At 26.0% G+C, this 19,463-nt stretch overlaps 1 protein-coding gene across 7 annotated transcripts in view; it reads left to right on the forward strand.

The window, feature by feature from the left end:
• The first annotated feature begins 1,588 nt into the window (after window positions 1-1,588).
• The window catches only part of LOC101237468 (mirror-image polydactyly gene 1 protein), a 48,224-nt gene continuing 30,349 nt past the window's right edge, over window positions 1,589-19,463 (forward strand). The window contains exons 1-6 of one of the 7 annotated variants that reach the window (XR_010639043.1): window positions 1,589-1,848; window positions 9,161-9,277; window positions 9,372-9,471; window positions 9,769-9,874; window positions 14,160-14,289; window positions 16,387-16,432. Coding sequence is in view for 6 of the 7 variants with exons in the window: in XM_065799483.1 (XP_065655555.1) it covers window positions 1,673-1,848; window positions 9,161-9,277; window positions 9,372-9,471; window positions 9,769-9,874; window positions 14,160-14,289; window positions 16,387-16,432 (675 nt within the window). In the remaining variant the exon portion in view is untranslated. Of the gene's footprint in view, window positions 1,849-5,864; window positions 5,953-7,581; window positions 7,704-9,160; window positions 9,278-9,371; window positions 9,472-9,768; window positions 9,875-14,159; window positions 14,290-16,386; window positions 16,433-19,463 lie in introns of those variants that run through there. The other 6 variants (XM_065799483.1, XM_065799484.1, XM_065799488.1 and 3 more) reach the window with 6 other exon arrangements.

Consider the following 19,463-nt stretch of genomic DNA (forward strand, 5'->3'; position numbering starts at 1 on the left):
ACATCAAATAAAACTTGAATTTTATTAGGGTCTATCTTCCATTCTTTAGCATCGTTGACAAAACTACTTGAATTAATTAGTCGAGTTGTATTTTTATTTAATATTGGTTGAATGATTTTAACCAGATACTCTGATGTTCCATAAGTTGGTGTGTTAATAGTGGAAACAGCAGGACGCATTGGGTAATTTTTTTCTGGTTTGTGAGCTTTAACCATTCCATAGATTCTAGGTGGAACACAATCTGATGGATACATTTTAAAGTAAGTGGTGTTGTCTAACTTACCCTGTTTTCTAAATTTACATAACAGTTTTTGAAATTTAGTGGTGAATGTGGGTGTTGGGTCGTAATCAATAACTTTACTATTTTTTATTTGTTCTTCTAATTTATCTTTTGCTTCATTTTCGTTTAATAAAGCAAAACTTGCTCCTTTGTCAAATGGATATAGCTTTAGGTCTGAATACTTTTTTAGGTTTTGTAAAGAAAAGCGTTGTTGTTTTGTTAAATTATCTTTTAATTTTAGTTTTAAAGAACTAGTTAGAATTTTTGAACAGTTTTGTCGAAGAATCTCTGTCTGTGTTTGTTTATTTTGTTGTTCGAGTTCTAAGGCGCAAGTTTCAATATTAGTGATGATGTCCATATAAGGGATATTCTTTTGTGATGGGACAAACTTTGGACCAAGATTAAGTAGTTCAGTAGTTGCTTTATCCAGAATAATATTTGTTAAATTTAGTATAGCCGGTTTTAAAATTCGATTAGGAAGATTTTTTTCAAAATTGATTTTGAAATTGATATTATTTTGCAATTTATAGTATTTTTCTTTCATTTCAATTTTTTTTTTAAATAATGGTAATTCTTAGACTTATTTGTTATATTATTAATTAACTCATAATCATTAGATCTAACTTGTGATTGGAGATATAAATTTAATTCATCAATTAATTTCTTACTTGAATATAATCTTTCTTTTGCTTCGTTTCGAGCATGAATTAATAATTTTTTTCTGTATTCTTTCATTATATTTTCAGCTTTTTTCGTACGTAATAGACTTTTTATTTTAAACGAATTTGGAATTATATTTTTTGATATACATTTTTGAAGAAAAAGATATAATATATATATATATATATATATATATATATATATATATATATATAATATATATATATATATATATATATATATATATATATATATATATATATATATATATATATATATATATATATATATATATATATATATATATATTATATCTCAGTGACGGATCCAGGGGAAGATGGGGACTTCCCATCCCCCTCCCCATTGGGGACTTCCCATCCCCCTCCCCATTGGGGAGTAAGCATCCCCCTCCCCCAGAGTTTAAAAAAAATTTAGTTTTAATGTTAGAGGCCCTTTTGTAAGTTAAATGCTTTTTTAAATCTTATTAGCTTAGTAATACCATCTCCCCCCCCTTACCTTATTTCCCCTTCCGTCACTCTTAACCACCAAAAAATTCTGAACCGTCACTGTATATTCAAAATATAAAAGCTATATTCAAAATAATTATTTTTTAACTAAAAAATCCGTGCCAAAATAATTTCGGAATGAATAGGTGGAAAAAAAAGGCTCTTTGTTCGTCGTTAAAAATAAACATTTGTATTATGATTCTGATTTTAAACAAAAATAAAAAAAATGGCGCCAGACTTTGATGATTTATTTGATGATGCTCCCGACTTGCTCTCATTAAAGCAATATTTGATGCAAGAGCTAGATTCTTGTAATGTGGAAGATCTAAAGTTGAGTTTAAAAAAATGCCTCACAGATGCCAGAAAAAAAATTGCTAAACTCCGGAAAGAGATAAGGGATCAGTAAGAATTTAATAACATGTTGAGTTTTATTTAGAATAAATAACATATTTATTTATAGCTTTATTAGTTATATGAATTGCTTTAAGCAAGCATTCTAAATTTAATTATATGCGCCAGTATATGTGTCCTGCTTTATCTATTTATATAATAGGTATATAAGATAAAAGAATATAATAGTTACATTACTAATGCAAATATTGTATTGAAAATATGTTTTAATATCATTGATTGATTAAGGCACATATTTTCACATAGTTTAAACTCTTTTTTTTTTTATTAAATAAGTATTTTAAAGTTTTTAAAACTATGATTCCTTTTTTAAACAATTTATTAAAAAAAAGATTGTTAAAAGTTAAAAGAAAAATCATTTAAAAAAATTATGTTTAAAAAATCATGAAAAAGTTAAATATGGTGGCAAACTACAACATATTAGAGCATACGTGTTCACAAAAATATTTAGGTTATTTTCACATATCTATTTCATGACCTATATAATAGGTATGTGACATGAAATTTTTAAATTGATTGTATACGAGATTGTTGTATACCATTAGAAAGGGCTTCAATAGTATTGAAGCCCTTTCAAATGATATATAACTATCTAGTATATAATCAATTTAAATCTAGTATATAATCACCTAGTATTTAATCACCAATCTAGCATATAATCACCTTTAAAATACTGTATTGACAATGCAGTATTTTAAAGGTGAAAAAATGATCAAAATCCAGCAAACCTATCAAAAGTTATGACGTTTTAAGTACCGATTTTTCGATATATAAATTTGTTGGAGAAACTGTGGTCAAAATTTAATTTTTCTTCAGTAAAATTGTTATAACTTTGTCAATACTTATCTAAAAAACTATCCAAAAATACATATTTCTTTAAACTAAAATCAAAGAATGTTGCAATTTTATAATTATTTGTATCTATATAAAACGTGAAAAAATTATTATTAAAAACAAATTACCTATTCATCTGTGTTGTGTTCATTTCCTTTTGTGATAAGGCGTTTTTCTTCAGTAAAATTATTATAACTTTGTCAATACTTATCTAAAAAACTATCATAAATTACATATTTTATACTTTGTGATAAATTTGCATTTACTGGATGGTAAAGGTGGTGGTTTATTGCCCCCTCTATCAATATACCAGATGTAAAATGAAATCAACTATTATTTTGATAATTTTAAGAATATTGTTATTATATTATCATTAATAATATTATCATTAATAATACTATAATTAAAATTAATAGAAATAATACAATTTGTTTTTATTATCAAACAACATTACAATTATAAACTATAATTATAATGGACCATAAACTATATCATAATTCGCAATTAAACTGCATTTTACATTTTCAAACAGTTTTGCTTTAAGGTGTTAATAGAAACCAGGCTTTTTTAAAGTTATTATTGAAAAAGAATTCAATCTTAACCATGTATGAAAAAGATGGAGAATATTAGCGTTTTTAATGTGGTCATTTATACTTTAACATCAAATTACAGTACTTTCTTCAAGTTTTCAGACCTATGTTTTTATATGATTCTAAATCAGTATAATTCTATCATAATCAATCATAAAACAGGGGGGGGGGGGGAGGGGAGAGAGTCAAGTAGCACCTGAAAAATGTCTAAATTTAGTTCATTTAATTTATTTTCACTGTATAATAATTTTGAAATAAGTATAACTTTTATTGAAGGTCAATTAATTGTTGACAGTTAACATGGATTAAACATCACATGTTAGTATAAGAGTATTCTTGCAGTTATCTGAAACGATCATAATTATGATTGTTATCTGGAGTACCATGATAAAGATATTAGATAAAGTAACAAATAACAAATTCCAGGCAATCCATATTAACATTAAAGTTGCAAAAGATTTTTATGTTTCATTATCTACTTTACTAAGAGTGAAAAGTTTTTTTTAATGTTTGTGGGAATCAACAAAATAAATAGTTGTTTAACTTGACCACAGTGTATTGACTTACTGAAAATTAAACTCACTACTTAGATAGCTGATTAAGTTAAACAATAAATCCATCAAACTGCATGCTAAAAAATTATCAAATGCTATCCCAATGATGTTGACTTGTTCTTTACTAATGAATGGCTCTGTTTCCATCAGGTCTTTGGAGCTTAGGTAATAAAATTGGCTCCAGCTCCAGGCTCCGGCTCCAATAAAATTTTTACCTCCAGCTCCAGAAGAAACAAATCAAAATAATAAAATATTTTATAAAGTATCAGGTTTTGGTGGTTATATCAAGATTTCTTGATATAACCACCAAATCTTTATAACCACCAAATCCTTATATCAAGATTTCTCGTTCATATCCTGTCATAAATGCTCCTCATGTTTCTCATCCTGTATCTCATCCAGAAAATTTTCATTATCTGAATTTTTATTTAAAAGTGTGATTGTCTCTAATGTTTTAAAGTAACTTTTAAAGTATCGTATGCAGCAACATAAACTATGTGACATATTACAAATAACAATTTGTTCAAAATTAATTTAAAAAAAATGCCAGTACTTTTTTGAATGTATACAAAAAACTTTATATACATCAGCTCAAGTATACAAGTATTCAGGCCACCACCAGCTTATGCAAGCTGGTGGTGGCCTGCTGAGCCACCACCAGCTTGCATAAGCTGTATACAAAAGCAAGTGTCATGTTTATTGCTTTTCAATTTTTTTATGTGTACTCTTGATTTACAATTAAAATTTTGAAAATTATATTCATCATTGAAAAAATCGACTCTTTGACAGACTAAATTTATCTTGGTCAGAAAGTTATTTTAATTGTCCAGACCTCTGTGGTTCAATTCCGGTACCTGTGTTTTTATAATTTCTAATCATTGTATATGATGCATTTGTGTTTTTAGCACTTTTAAAGTTGTTCAATTATCTAAATAATACAAAATTACTATTTATTATATTTATTATTATTTTTTTCTTGTTTCAAGCAAAACACTTTTTGAGCCAATTTCAAGCAGTTAAATAATTCATAAATTGCAAATGTCTAAAATGCAAGATTATTAATAGTTATAACTTTTTTCTTTGCCAAGTATTGATTATATTATCAATTAGAATGAATAAGTGTCATGCCCAACTTGATGAATCTACAGATGTTTAGTCAGGAGAGCAGTTAGGGGATTTTCAATCAGGGGAGCAATTAGTGGAAAATCATTTGTTTGGATGTCGTCCAAATCTAATTTTCACTTTTTTTTTTCTTGTGTTTTTTAATTAACTTTTTATTATTTTTTAATTACCTGCAAATTGAGTTTTCTTCAAGCTTAGTTAATTTGTAGTTTTGCTAATTTGAAAAAAATTAATGATGCCTCCCTTTTAGTTTTTTTTTAATTGCTTTTTTGTACTAATGTATACACTTTTTTATTGTTTATGAAATGTTTTTATGTGTTCATTTATATATTTTAGAGGTATATTTTTTAAATGTTGTCATAAAATAGCTGTTTTTTTTTAAAAAAAAATCCTGTTTTTTAGGCCTCCATAGTCCTGTTTTTTTATAAAAATATTCGATTTTTAATCAATAACCCTTCAGGAACCCTGCCATTTCAGTGAATGAGCAACTTATATCTCAATATGTTAATGTTAACAATTAAAGAAAATCTGAAATACTGATTACATCTTTAAACTCAATTTTAAATGTTTTTTTAAACAAAATTATTTGATTTGAAAAGGTAATGAATATATTTATTTTTCAAATTTGTGGCTTGTTTAAATATTTTGTCTGAATCTAATATTACATTTTTGGTATTTAAAAATAAAAAATAGCAGTTTACTGTTTGAAGGGATATAAAATGAGAATCTATCTTATTTGTAACAATATCTATAATTAATGTTATACATTAAATTAAAATAGTTTTTTAGCTGTTTTAAAATGGCTGTTTCTACACTGAGAAACTGTCATCAAACAGTTTCTTGAATTTAAGGCAATAAATAATTAACATTTTACTTCTTTCAAAACATTTTTCACTTTTAGTTGAACATCTTGAAAAAAATTACCATTATAAATATTATCAAGTAAATCATTTTACCCTTGAAAAGAACTACAACTTTTATCTAATCTCGCTGTAGTAAGTCTTTCTGAAACTTTTGCCCAAAATGTTTATTACTTTTGAATGTTTTTGAGTAACATAGTATCTATTTTTTTTTCTTTTTCTATTGTTTCAAATTAAAGTAAGCATTTATGTGAACTTCAGAAAATTTTTGTTTATTTTTGAAAGCTCTTGCCAGTCTATCCAAAAGGTGGTCGGATACCGTATCTGGTATCCAACCACTTTTTATTTTTTGCTTAAAAATAACCAACACGGCTGACATTTTTTTTTGGTGATTAGTATAACTAAGTATTTTTAATAGATATTCCAAATTTTGTGACATTTTTATAGTAATTTATTGATAAAAACAATTTTTGGAAAAAGGTCCTTTAGAACAACTAGGACCACCAGATAAAATGAACTGGTTTTTCTCTGCTATTTAAACATCTTTAAATTTGCAAAATCGTAAGAATTTTGCAACTTTTAAAGATGTTTTGTAAATAATTTCAAATAAATGACATGTTTTTTTTATTTTTAAATCTTTCTTTGTTCTTTGAAACCTTTTTATCTTTTTTTATATTTATTTTCTATTCTATATCTTTTTAATTTTATAAATACATCTTTGTTTTCTGATTTTTTCTGTTTAGAAAAAGATATATGCTAATTATATTTTATTGTGGTTTTTTCTTCTCAAAAGTAGTATGTTTTAATAAAATAGCTTAATTGTTAAAATAGTATAATTATTGTACTTTGCAATAAAAAACGCAAATATTTGTGGCTGAATAACTTCATATTTGCCACTTGATAAAATTGCACATTATTATTTATGAATTAATGTTGTATATTTAAATTTTTTAGATATAAATAAATTAAAAGTTGGTCACTATTAGTCTAGATTTTTATTAAAGCTAAAAAATGCCATTATAAAATTACAGTAAAATTATTTGCTCATTTATATAAAGTTATAGTTAAATTATTTTTTGATGATTATTAAAAAAATGAACTCAATTTGTCAAATCACTTTAGAACTTTAGAAATTTTCTTTAAAGACGTTGTCAGGGACATTTTCTTTTAAGAAAATGTTCCTGACAATAGTATATACCATGTTTATTATGTATTAGCTTATGTACAAACCCTCCAAAATAAATTCAAACAAAGTTAATGTTCTATAAGTTATTTGTATTTTGTTGTTTTATTTGTTTCTATATTTTTTATCTTGCTAAAGTTAAAAAGTAATTGTAAATAAGAAACATTTTAAGAATTTTTTTTGTACTAAAAATAATCAGGAGATAAGAATTATCTTGCTTTTATTTGTTTGGTATTCTTTTAAGATTTAGAATCTAGCTTCGTGGGTAGGAAAAAAGTTTAAAAAAATTTTATTAAGAGAGGTTTTAACAAGTTTTTTTTATGTTTGTGTCACAAATGTGTTGTTGGGGTAATATAAATTCAGAAAATTGTGTTGTAAAAATATTTGATTATAAAAACATTTAGAGAAGAATATCTTTTGAAAGAAAGCAAAAGGCTTTTTTTCATATAATTTTTAATCTTTTTCCATTTACATTGGCAATAAAAATTATAAAAGAGTATTTAATAATTAATTTTTTCTCTTTTCTTTGCTAGTTGTTTTTTTTTTAATGTTTTTTATAAAATTAGTGATATCACATTTATAATCTTTTCTGCTTTATCATTTGTTAGCTTGTTTTTAGTATATATATTTTTTATACTGTTCATAATTTTTCAAGTTAAGTTTAGTGTGACTTAAGAAATGATTTAGGAAGATAAAGATAACAGTAAGGAGAATTTGTATGATGCTATGATGACTTTGTTTTATTTATATTTTCTTAATGCATTTTTTCAATTTATCTAAGAGAGAAGCAAGTATTGTTAGAATAGGTCTCCCAGGTATAACAACAAATTATTCAAAATTGAATGATTGCAAGTTATTATTTAAACTAGCTAGCTAAGAAATGTTTGATGTAGAAATATTACTTTATTCTAAGTATGATGTAAACTGCATCCAGCAACTATCTTGTAGAAAGCATCTGAACCCAGGTAGTAGAAAGCATCTGAACCCAAGATTTAATTTTTGTTTATGTTGAACCCAAGATTTAATTTTGGTTTATGTTGATCAACTGACATTTTTATATTGTACTATTTTTATATCTTAACATAGTTTGTAATTAAAATGTTTGTGACTTTTTATGTTTTTCTTTTTTCTTTCTTTTTTCTTTGGAGGGTTCAGCTCTAGTTTTAAGGTTTCCTGGTTTTCTTTGTAAAGATCCTTACTTTTTACCTTATACTGCTGAAAAATTGTTTCTTTATTTTTGAATAGAAATGACACAATACATGTGTGTGTGTGTGTGTGTGTGTGTGTGTGTGTGTGTGTGTGTGTGTGTGTGTGTGTGTGTGTGTGTGTGTGTGTGTGTGTGTGTACTATGAATGTGTGTTTAGATAACATCTCTGACGTCACCCTGAAATAACTTGCTGCCAGTGGCTTCAGCATAATCATTGGCTATCTTAAAGCCTGCTGCAGCGAAGGAGTGCAGCAGATTATAAGAAAGCCTATTATTTATTTATTTTTTTTTTTCACTCCTAAAGTATATTAAGTTGGATCTCAACAGAAATTTTTTTAATTTATTGTAAGAAAGCCAACATTTTCAAACAAAAATTAAAAAAAAATTTTTAACAAAATTTTCTTTAAAAAGGTTACATTTGAAAAAGGTTGTTATTTTTAAAATCTCTATGAAGTTAGTTACACTTCATTTGAGATTCAACTTAATATACTTTAGGAAAAAAATACTTTTGATAATATATGGCACCCACCATGTCATTAAGTGACTTGGAGCATAACAATTTTTTTAAATTTGGCATTTTTTTATGGCATTTTCTGTTACATCATATATTTTCTACCCTTAATATGGGGACTACCATACCCATACCTGTAATATGGGGACTAAAAATTAACAGTAATATATTTTTAGTCTTATCTCTAATATATATATATATATATATATATATATATATATATATATATATATATATATACACATGCATATATATATATACATACATACATACATACATACATACATACATACATACATATATATATATATATATATATATATATATATATACATATATACATATATATATATATATATATATATATATATGTGTATATATATATATATATATATATATATATATATATATATATATATATATATATATATATATATATTAGACAAGAAATCTTGGAAAAAGAAAGGGTTATGAGAGAAACTGCAGAAAATGAACTCCGAAATCTTTCAAATAATTTAAATAGAGAATATTCTGAGTCATTGTATTCTTCTCTCAACAGGTATTCATTTGTTTATCACCAAAACATTTTTGTTCTAATAAATAGCTTTTTTTTAAAAATTTTTATTCTTTTATTATAATAATTATTATTTTAGTAGATCTAATGTAAATAACAATACGCGAAAACTGAATGGAACTTCTAATGAAAGTTTGTTAATGGAGGAATTAAAATCTTCTCGTCTATTAAATAAAACTGTAAACTTTTAAATTATTTATAATTGAATAATTTATTTTATGTTAAAATGTGTGAATTATTAATTTTGATTTATGAGGGATTGAGAATTTAATAAATAATTTGGTTTTAATTAGTTTGTTGTAAAATAATTTTTTAATTAATTTGTTAACTCTATAGATGCATTGCATACATAAAGATTCACACCTAATATGTAATACATATAGGTTAATTAATACTTTATTGTATACATATTGTATAATAATTTAGAGAAACAAGACTTAGTTTGTTTATAACTAACTATTTATATTTATTTTTAGCTTACAGAAAAACTTTCTTTAACTGAGGTTGAATTAGAAAAAGTTCTTCAAAATAAAAAAGATATACAAATGGAAATGGAAGTTGCTGTTGCAGCTCAAGGAGCAGGTATTTTGTGACATTAATACCCAAAGTTCATATATATCTATGCCATCTTTACAATTCAATTGCAATTGCATTGTAAATGTAATACATTGTCATCTCTGATGATATGCCAGTTTTTGCAACAATGTTATTGATTTCTCTTCCTGCATCCCTGTATGATGTCACTATGGGTAGTATGTCTATATCTTTAATTGCTGGAAATTTATTAATTAATTGCTTTTAACTGAATTGTAAAGCTCTAGTATATTGTAAGTTTGTATCACTGAGTAACTCTTAAACCCAAAAGTTTGCACTTAAGTAAGCAATTCTTTAAAAAATTTCTAGTTTAATTCTATAGTAACAATTTGCTTTGCTATATATAAGGCATTCTTTTATATTCTTTTTTTTTCATTTTACAATGTGTTTTATTTATAAAGACTTATCATAAATGACTGATTTCTTTACTGATGGATGAATAAGTATTCATTTCTGATCAGTCTTTATAGATGAAACACTGTAAAAAGAAAAAAAATTTATAAGTGATTTTCTACTAAATTATTTTTGCTATATATATACAGGCCATGTTAAGAAGCATGCCATTTGAGTTTTGCGTACAAAATGGCAATTCCACTTATGCCCTAAGCCATTTACCTTACACCTAAACTATTTTCAATTAGATTATTTAAAGTCTTTTAAAATAGTTTATTTGGAAAACATTAAGCAGTAATTAATTGTTATGAAAACATTTTCACCGCAATTGTAAAGTAATTTTTTTAGGTAAAAAAATAGAAAGTTAAATAATTTTTTCTACTTTCCATTTTAAAAAATTTGTAATTAAATTTATTATTAAATATTAATAAGTTTAAATTTATTTTAAGTTTAATTCAAATTTTTTTAAAAACTTAAAAAAAACTCTGTTTTGATTATTTTTACTGCTAAAATTTCCAAACTAGTTAAAACAAAAAAAACTTTTTTAAATGAGTTTAATTCAAGTTACTTCAAAATGTTCGTTTTACAATTAAATTGTTGATATTTTTTATTATTATTTTTTTGAAGGTTCAGTATTTCATCCATAAACAGTTTATGAAAAACTTCTTGAAAAACTTTTTTTAAAGAAAAAAAAACTAATTTGTGAGAAAGCAAACATAACACGATAATGTTGTGTAATATTTATAATGAATGTTTTAAGAAATAAATAGTATAAATTTTTTTTAAATAAGGAAATTTTTTTTTTCGAACAACATTTAAATTTTTATAATTTTTTTTTAATAATATTGTTTAAACTAGCTGATCTTACTTGTAAAAATACCTGTCTTTGTAAGTCTATTTCACACTGAACTTTTCTATACTTTTTCCTTATATATATATCCTAGCTTTCTGGACCCATAAAATATGGGTCTTTACCAAATCTACCATTTCTATACTTATCTATTCCACACAGATTATTTCTATACCTGTTTTTTGTTTACTTCAATGTTTTTACGTAAAATAATTCATTAAAAAAAATTGCTTTAAGAGCAAAAAAGTTAACATGCGCACTCTTTCAGCATACCTAGAGCTTAAAAGAGATTTATAATTAGGTTTGTTTTTCTCCTAAACGCATATCATTGATAGCTCAGTGGTTTAGTGCGCTGTCACCAGTGGGGATTAAAGGGGGATTTTGGGGGATTAAAGACATCCCCTTATAAATTTTGAAAATTTTTCAATCTTGCTGTATTTATAGCAATATTTATAGCAAAAATTTTATAATAGTATCGCAGTTTATTATTATTTTATAATAGCAATATTGTTTTATAATAGTATAGCAGAACTAAGAAGATCTTAGACCATTAAAAACTATAGACTATAAAACGCTAAGGGATTGCCCATAAATTATGCAACACTAATTTTATTTTTTAAAAAGTAGAAGGAGATCTTCAGTTCTTTAGGGTGGCGATTTTCATTAAACTTAATGAGCTATTTTGATTTTTTATTCAACATACGGCTCTTCGAAGAAAAATTTTGATTTTTTTTGTTTTCTTTATTAGTGAAATTTAGTGTTGTGTAATTTATAGGCGATCCCTTATTTAAAAGTTTAAATACTATTTTGATGGTTATCTAAATTCTTTCGTTGTTGCAGACTCGGTTTAGAATGTTTAACGGGGGCGTGGTAAAATAGCTGTAAAACTGTAAATTTTCTTATTGTATCAATATTAAATAACTTTAACTTTTAATTATTAAGTAATTAATTTAATAAAATGGTTTAATTTAAGTATAAAATTAGAATTTTCCATTATGTTCTTATATAAAACATACTTTTTATACCCCCTTACTGTTTTGAAAAAGTTAAGGTTGCCGCGTGGCAAATTCAAATCATCAGCTTGCTTTATTTTTTAATTTTAGTTATTTAAAATGCAAAACAAAACAACTTTACAGTTCTATAGATTTTATATTCTATGTGGTATACTTATTTTTCTTGCACAAACTCAACTTAGTTGTAAAAAAACTTGAAATGTAAAGCTAAAATAACATAAGTATCGCAACCATGACATATACACAACAAATATCCCCCCGTTTTTTAATGTTTTTAGAATTTTTAGCTTTTTTAAAAATCTTTTCGTTAGTTAAAGTGTATAATATCGTTAGTTATGTTTGTATATAATCTTTATAAAACTTCACAAGTATTTTATATTTTAAAAAAATTAAAAAAAAAAAAAAAAGTGGTTGGACTCGAACCACAGCTTTTTTGTTCAGAAGCTCAGCGCGCTAACCACTCGACTATGCTGGTATGATGATTATCGAAATTTTAAAACTATATAAAATTTTTTTAACAGAAGTAAATGCTGTAGATCAAAAATTAAAAAGAGGTTGACGCAATGCAATTTTCAAGTAAAGGCCATTTTCCACAAGACAAAATGTTCAAGCCAAACAAATTTTTTTGCTATGACAAAATACCGTTTTGATTTCCACTTTCTTTCTTTTGCGCTACTTTTTTTGTTGTTGTCAACAATAAAAATGGAAGTAATAAGTTTATGCTGTATGCAGAAATTTTTTTCCATACGTTTTTCTCAAAAAGGTTTATCTTCATTTGGCCACTTGAAGATAAAGATTCTTATGAATTGTAACTTTTGCATTTGGCAGTGTCCAAATCTACATTTGTAAATTCTCGATTTAAGTCTTGCTCCTTATTTGATGAATTTACTAATGCTTGCCAATTTTCAGAGTAAGTTTATACAAAATCAATAAGAATGCCGGGTTAAGAATTTTGTTTTTTGCCACTTTAAAAACAATGTGCTTTCGCTTTTCTTACTGTTGACATCATGTGATATAATATTTAAAACTTGATTGGTTTTCGCTTATGGTGATTTGCAAAAAGTTAAAATGAATCTGACTTTTTTTTTTGCTGCAGCGAAAGGCTGTATCAGCATAATTGCCAGTAATGTTTAATCTGTGCATGTTATTGACGAAAAAACTCGCTTTGCATGAATATTTCGTCTTGTGGAAAACAGCCTTAAAAGTAAAACTGTAAAACTTGATATATGTTTAAATATGTTTTAACATCACATAATTTGAAGTTTAGGTATGTACAATATAAGTTACAAATTTCCTCACGTTTTCTTATAAAGCAAAGCTGTGACTCTTTCATGTGTCCCTTTGAGCGTGTTTGACATGAAACCCTTGTCAGCATTGCCTGCCAAGGGTTTTATGTCAAACATGCTCGAAGGGACACTAATACTATTAAAACTATTAAGTTTGGCAATAATATATAGAGATTAAAGATACTTCAAAAATATTTTATAACGATAAAGACTTTAAATGATTTTTAAGGTGGTTTCAAGTTAAACTTTAAAATACGCAACTGACATAGTTTAAATTTTAATGATCTAAAGATGGTTATTAAGTAAAGTAATGTTTACTTGCGTTATGCAAAAAAATTTCTCATAACAAGGCCTATGCACTATGTGTGTGTGTGTGTATATATATATATATATATAAATTTTTTTTTTCAAAAACTTTCAACAGATGTATTATACTAGATATTGGTATCTAGTATAATACATCTGTGATGCAAAAAAAAAAAAAAGAATAAAAAGTTAAAAGTTAGAAAGATAAAAGAATAAAAAAGTAAAGATTTGGAAAAAAAACAAACATGAAGATTTGAAAATAAAGATTTGCAAATAAAGATTTGCAAGTGAGAGAATCCAACCTATCCAACTTATTGTATAAAAAACACTATTTAATAATGAAAAGATTTCATTCTAAAATTTTCAATGTTAATTTTATAGATATCTGAGTATCTAGAATTATAAATTAATTTTTTATCATTCAGTTTTAATTGACAAGATATATACTGCACAAAAAGCACGTGATGCCGCAACTTCAACACGGCTCAAGCTTCTTACACATGAAAATGAAGAACTTTTAAAAAGAATAAAGCAACTGGAGATAGGCGTATGTGGGTCAGTTTTTTAACATAATTTTCTATTAGTATTTTTACTAAACATTTTGATATAAATTTTTGTTTTGTTGGGTGTTATGTTTTTGTTATGTTAGATGAAAAATTTTTAGTTATCAAATTAAACTTAGTAAGGTGTTTAAATTTAAATTAACATTTAGTTAAGATTTTGGATACAAAAGTTTGTATTAAGTTTATGGCTTTGTATGATACACATTCCCGGTTTGCCTTGCAGATTATTTAGCCACTTGTTATACAAAGCACAATGTATTATACTTTTTGATGGTGTAGTAGCAGAGGGCATATCTCATATATGTGATCTCAAGCTTAAAAGGTTGATGAAGTTCATACAGTTAAAAAAAAGTCTTGTTCTGATTAAAAACTTCTAAAATGTCCATATTCATTAGAATTGCAAAGTTATCAACCTTTTTAATTAGCAATAATTCTGTTAAAAAAATAGATTACCGGTTAACTGGTAAATCACCGGTAATTTTTAACATTTTAAAAATTTTTCTGAAATACGCAGTATTAATATAGAGTTCAAAATTTTTTTTCCTGAAAACATGTTTTAATATTTTTTGTTTACAGCATTAATAATACACTAGCAATAAAAATATACTGAAAATAGATAAAAATAATAATAAAAATATACATGTAATAAAAATACAATGAGTTCATTTTAAAAAGAAAATAAATATTATTTTCAATGTATCATCTTTTTAAAAATATGCTTGCAAGAAGCATAAATTATTTATACTTCTGTCACTTAATTGCAATTTTATTTTTGTAGTGATGAGCCTCGCAGCAGAGAATATTCTGCTTTGACACTCGTTGAATGAATAGTTAAGAGATGATTGTATACAAATTTTAAATATTTGTTACAAATATTTTACTCTTGCAAATAAGTTATTTCTTTCCTCACAATAGTTGCAATATTTTGCTGTTTTTTTTCTTAGTATCTTTTTGTTGAATATAAGTTTTTTTTTTAAATTTCTAATTGAAACTTTTCTTTTAGCAATATAATTTTTCTTAGTATTTAATTTTGGGAGTGGCAATGAAGCTGAAGGTATACATACAACTATAACTTCATCTACATCATTAACATGATCATTATTATTACTGACAATATTTTCATTTCGATTGTTAGAAATATATTTAATTAACGCAATAATTGACTTATGTTATGGTTTTTACTAATTTTATTAAATTTTCTATAATCGTCAACTTTAGTGCTATTACTATTCAAATTGTTCAGTTCATGAAGAAAGTGTAAAACATCTTACATAATACTTCACCTTTCTGTTATTCACAATATAATTTCATTCTTAACTTTGTTGCCTAATAAAGTGTTTTGCCGAGTTAGTTTGTTTAAAATAAATTTTTTTAACATTCATTTTTCAAGCCTCTTCACTCTTATGGATTACACATTTTCACTTAACTCTATTTTCTTCAATTTTTGCAAACAGATCCAAATATTAAAACCGAGTAATTTTATTGTGATACATTTCAAGAAATCGCGATCATCTTCATTTCACCAAAGTGGAGGTTTTATTCCCATAGTGTTTAAACTATATATTAACTCCAAAATGAGTTATTTCACTATGTACCATGTACTGTGTTCTTTCTGTTTAAGAAATTGACAACAAATTATTCAAAAATTATTTTACTTTTAAAACAAACTTTTCTTAGGCTAAAATGAATTATAAACATTGTGCATGTTTATAAGTGTTAATTTTAGTGGCAAAAGGGTCAGTGATAATAGAGCCAATAATATAGTATAAAATATTATCGAAACTAAAATAGTCTTTACTACAATCTGGCATTCATCCGATCTTGTTTAGCCATTTTAATTTAACAAAATTATAACAACATTTTAGCTAGCATACTAGGTATACTATTAATACTTTCTGAAGTAGTCAGTTTCTTTTCCATACTGTAAAATAACATTTGAATGACATACAATCTTTTGCTTCCACTGCAACAATATGCTAAAATGTAAGATGTAAAAATAATAATATGGTTTGTTTAATAGTATAATAAAATAAATGTAAAATGTTATTGGGTGCAAAATAACAAATTTAAGTTAAATTTTCTTATATAGATGTGATTCTGTTGTTGAAACAAATTTAGTTCGCGATGATCTTTTGGTAAGTCAATTATTTTTATTCTACTTGTTTTACAGTATATGGAAACAAAATATAGTTTGTTATTGTTGAATTATATTTATAAGATGTTGTGCATTCTTTTCAGAAATGAGCTAATTAGTAATAAGTTTAATTAAAATATTTAAGTTTTAGAATGAGAACAACGAATAATAAATTAAAATTTTAATTTTTTTTATGTGGCTTCGATTCTCTCTTTCTCTCTCATCATTATATATATATATATATATATATATATATAATTAATTAGTAAAAAACACTTATCTAACTTTTATCTTCTACTCGGAGTTTCACCATTGCTGGATCATCAGGAAGAGTTCCAGCAATGGTGGAACTCCGCGGAGAAGATAAAAGTTAGTTTAGTGTTTTTTAGTAATTAATTAATTATTGCTCTGTTCTTTAAGAACATTGAGCACTCTATTTGTAAAATACACTAACATAATTTACATATATATATATATATATATATATATACATATATATATATATATATTTATATATATTTATATATATATATATATATGTATATATATATATGTATATATATATATATGTATATATATATATATGTATATATATATGTATATATATATATGTATATATATATATGTATGTATATATATATATATATATATATATATATATATATATATATATATATATATATATATATGTATATATATGTATATATTATATATATATATATATATATATATATATATATATATGTATATATTATATGTGTTATATATATGTATATATATGATATATATACATATATAATATATATATATATATATATATATATATTATATATATTACATATGTATTATGTATATATAACATATACTAGAGTGGTCCAAAAAATTGAAAGGTAGAAAGTTGGGTCACATTTGTTTTTGTTCTATTCTCCATATGGACCATTTTGGCCAATTTTTAAAAAATTTTAAACATAACTAGGGGTGGCGCAATTTTGAACAATAAATGTTGTTGCGATGGAAGAAACAAGAAATAATTGAAAATTTAGTTTCTTCAGCAAGAAAATTGTTACAAAACAAAAACGAAATAAAATATCATGACTTAAAGAGGTTCTAGTTATTCTGAACTTAATTCACATATTATAATGTAATGCATTATTTATTTTGAGACTTTTTTCAACAGACGCTTTGATGGCTCTGGAAAGGCTATCCGATGAGTGCTGACAACCTGCAAGAGGTATTGCTTTTATTTTTTGTCTTTCGTTATCAAAGAGTTGAAGGTCTGGATTAAAGCAAGCCCTCTCTCCGCACAGTCATTAACTACTTTCATTTGCCTGGCAGTTTCCCTGAACTGAATATAAATTGGATCCATTTGCCAAAGGTTGGGTGGCATCAAAAGAAAAACTTGAGCCTTCTCTGCTCTGTTTTTGATGAGAAGGTCAAAAAGATGAGATGTTTGGCTTGTAATGTATGATTCCAATGGGTTTTGTAAATTAAATGTTTTGCCTTCAATTATCTTTGGTGAGGTTTCCTTTTTGGCACATTTAAGATTCTGAACTATGATGACTTTTGTATGAACATTAACACAGGGGTCGAAAAAAGCCAAGCCAATCAAATGTTCTGAAGAGTACCATAAGTGTCTTTTGAAGGTTGTCCAGGTGCTCGAAATCGCACTTCTTCTTTGGGTAACCACCAAGAAAGATGAGGCACAATTGTAGAAGCTTGCCATAGTCTTGGCGAGTTTTTTTTAGCGTTGGTGATGGCTTTTTACAGGTTCTTTGTAGTATGCAACTATTTCATCGCGGAGATCAGTCATGGATCCACTGAAGAGCATTTCATCAGTAGCATCATATTTGCTTTGGTTAAGAGGTGGCCATTCTTTTTGAAATCGTTTGTATAAACCTACATCAGGTCCAGTAGTAGCTCCAAGATATGTGGATGCATATACGCTGGAAAGTATAGCTTCAAAAACATGGTGGCGACATGCTATCCATACAAGGTCTTTCTTGAGAGTTTTTCCAATAATTGTGCAAGCTCCAGATTTTAGGCCAGTGTTTGAGGCTGTTGTATTGAACACAAACCCACGTATTTTGTCTTTGAGATGCCAATTATCCAGTAGTTCAAGACAGGCACTAGCTTACTCCTCACCTGTTTCCCTTATGATTTTGGGAACCCCAAGTAACTTTTCTTCTCCAGCTCCAGAAACTAGAATTGCAGTTCTGTCTACCTTTACATTTGTCTGGACAATATCTGGTAGGAGTTTTCCATCCCAGTGTAACAGAAGTTGTACCTCGGTCGAATATGATTTTTGGTCCTCGACTGCCTTGGACTTGCATATATCCATTCTAGAATGACGAATAGTGCTGCAAAAAACTGAAATGCTATCCAGATTATGTCCAAGGGCTTGAGCAGCTGCAACAATAACATAAGTAGCTTGCCGATCACTAATGTTAATGCGGTCAAATGTGAGGTTCAAGTCTGGAGTTAGAATGTTATTCCATGCCCTTTTTGGAGCATATCTAACTGGTGTAGTTGGTATCCTAGCCTTTTCCCAAACGTAACGAAAGACGGATAATATGGTAATATTGGTACTTAAGTTTAATGATTTCTTTTCTTCCTTTTGATAGTAGAGGAAGTTTGCCAGTACTTGTTGATTCGAAGGAAGTTTGGAGCATTTCAACTCTTTGGTTGATTTTCCAATTAACCACATACTGGCTGAACTTCTCGTTTTGGAGCTTTTGCCATTTTTACCTAAACAATGAAGCAACAACCATTACCTAGAGTTTACCAGTTCTGTTTATGTTATAGAAAACTTCTGTTTCATGCAAACATTAAAAAAAAAATTAAATGAATGGTTGAAATAACCTCGTACTACTACTACTAGTCTACTACAGAATGATAATTTTTAGTTTAATAATAAAAATTTTCAGTTTGAACAATGAGTAAATAAATATTTAATTTAATTTAAAAAATATAATTTACCTTGGAATCTTTGAAGAATTCAAGTTAGAGACAACTGCGTGTGATATAATAATTAA

This window comes from Hydra vulgaris, chromosome 06 (genome assembly GCF_038396675.1).
Source record: "Hydra vulgaris chromosome 06, alternate assembly HydraT2T_AEP".
NCBI classification, from domain to species: domain Eukaryota; kingdom Metazoa; phylum Cnidaria; class Hydrozoa; order Anthoathecata; family Hydridae; genus Hydra; species Hydra vulgaris.